The 2500-nt window shown below is 52.7% G+C and overlaps 1 protein-coding gene across 1 annotated transcript in view; it reads right to left on the reverse strand.

The window, feature by feature from the left end:
- Positions 1 to 1927: 1927 nt before the first annotated feature.
- efnb2a (ephrin-B2a) overlaps positions 1928 to 2500 on the reverse strand; it is a gene marked incomplete at its 3' end in the record, with an annotated part of 16792 nt that continues 16219 nt past the window's right edge. Inside the window, exon 3 of the mRNA XM_083682092.1 lies at positions 1928 to 2055. Within this exon, the coding sequence (XP_083538218.1) occupies positions 1928 to 2055 (128 nt within the window). The remainder of the gene's footprint in view (positions 2056 to 2500) is intronic.

Below are 2500 nucleotides of genomic sequence, written 5' to 3' on the forward strand. Positions count from 1 at the left end.
CCACGAGGAGGCACCTAGCAGCAAAATGAGGGAACATATAAATACAGGTGATAAATATTTCAGTGACCCTTAAATAAAACAAGCTTAAAGGGCTTAAAACCCTGTTTAAACACAGGCAGGAACAGCCGTGCAGCACTTAAAGCGGTGTTTGAGGGAGATGCAGCAGATGTTGCCGAGGGGAACTTGAGGGGAGGCGTGAGATAGAGCAACTAAATAGTTCCCCAAACAGATGCTCAGGCCTTTTCCAAAAATATAGGAAATAAAAGAAGACATTATGAATAAGATAACACAAGCGCTGCACGCTGAGGCAGTCTGCTACCACCAACTCCGCTGATCCTCCGTGGCTCTCTATCTATTTCTATAGATGCTTTGTGTTCGGGCCTCTGTATCGGTTTCAACAAGGACGATCAGACCTCCATGATTTTCTCTCTCTCTCCGCTGCCCCTAGAGGCGGTGGGCGGCGGTGCAGCTGGCGTGGTGGTGGGGAGAGGAGGGCAGGGGAGGGGAGGGGGAGGAGGAGGGGGAGAGGGGGGAGGGGGGGGGGGGATTGTGGTCTATCAGGTCAGTAACACAGAGTCTAACGAGCTGCCAGGGCTTAGCGGGTTGGCCTCCCCGCCAGTGTACGGTGGCCCGCATTCACTTTGCCCCCACTCACCCTACCCCCCCCCCCCTCCTCTCTCTCTCTCCCTACCCTCCTTGTCTCAGGACCCCCCCCACCCCCCACCCCTCCCCACCACCACCATCACCACCCCATCCCTTCTGCTAGAAGACAGGCGCCGTCCCGTCCCGTCCCCTCCACACACACACACACACACACACACACACACACACACCACCGTCCTCCCAATCCCCCCCACCCACCCCCCACCCCTCGCCCTATGCCCCCTACTCCCCCCCCCCCCCCCTCTTCCCCCCACCACTACCCTCTCGCCAAAGCCTTTTCATCAACCGGAAGGGCATTAAAAAGCAGGTGCTTCTGCGCCGTCTCTGAGAAAAAAACAGCTTTGAAAAATTAAGCTCTGTGCTGCCGGCCGCTTTCTCTCTCTCTCTCTCTTTTTTCTTTTTCTTTTTTCAACTACCAATCATTTTTATCCCAAACCTTTCACTTCAACAAGACGGGGATGAGGACGGACTCAAGAGCATATTAACAAGGACTCTGTTTTCCCTCCTCCCTCCTCCTTCCTCTCTCTCTCTCCCTTCCTCTCTCTCTCTCTCTTTCTCTCTCTCTCTCGCTCTCTCAGACCTATGGCTTTTTAGTCAAGGCGACAAGCACATTATGTGCAAAGCTTCTTAAAAGCTTGTGTTTCTGCGTAAGCAAAACCTGTAAGCAAAGCAGACAGGAAAACACAGACACAAACAAAAATTGCAATTATTGTCTTATCTAGCCTCTTCCTCATTATGGGATTACTATCTTTTGCTGATTAATGTGAGTGATCTTCAGCTGATTGTGTGTGTGTGTGTGTGCGTGCTTGCGTGCATGTGTGTGTGTGTGTGTGTGTGTGCGTGTGTGTCTGTGTGTGTGTGCGTGTGTGTGTGTGTCTGTGTGTGTCAGCGTGTGCATGCGTGTGTGTGTGTGCATGTTTCGCGCATTTAGGAGGTCAGAGTTCAGGGTCGAGGTCTCAGACTGAACAGAAGGCATATGTAGGTCTCCTCTGCTAGCTCCAAGGTGTCTCCCTCCTCCTCCCCCCTCTCCCCTCCTCCCCCCCCTCCCCCTTCACCCTGTCCTATTAAACCACTTTGTAACACATAAACACACTCCAAACCGAGTCAAAACTCTAAAATGCCTGTAAAAAGACACATTGCCACTCAGTTTCTCATATTTACGATCAGCTTTCCTTCCCCAAATTCCACTATAAATCACTGTGCAGCTGCATTCCTACACCTTTACAAACACACACATCCTCCTGATGCTGCTTGCTGCTAGCTGCTAGCTGGAGGCAGTGAGGCCTGACCTGGTTTTAAACACAATGTGATTGTTGCTTTGGCTGGGCCTGGCTGGGCCTGGCTGGGCCTGGCTGGGCCTGGCTGGGCCTGGCTGGGCCTGGCTGGGCCTGGCTGGCAGGAGACGCTAAGTGTTAGCGTAGCCGCTATAGCTTTAATTCCCAGTGCTGAAGGAGCGTTGCAGAGGGTAGACCAATGACCAATGTACACACACACACACACACACACACACACACACTGTAATGTCCTCTTTCACAACTGGATTTATCCTCCAGCAGCGCAGCCAGATAGGCCCAGATAAGACTTCTAGAGACCATGGAGGCAGAAGGAGCAGCCAGACAGGGTGACAGACAGAGAGGGGGGGGGTGACAGACAGAGAGGGGGGGTGGGGGGGGGGGGAGTGGGGAAAGGAGAGTGAAAAAAGCTTTTTATGCAACGTGTCACTTTCCCTTCAGGCCACATTCACTCAGCTGTTGTTGGCGATGGTGCAGATTCGCAGAGTGAACGGACTGAGATCAAGAGAAATCACACACTGATGGTGACGAAGCGTCGCACTACA

This window comes from Argentina silus, assembly GCF_951799395.1.
Source record: "Argentina silus genome assembly, chromosome: 12".
In the NCBI taxonomy this organism is placed as follows: Eukaryota; Metazoa; Chordata; class Actinopteri; order Argentiniformes; family Argentinidae; genus Argentina; species Argentina silus.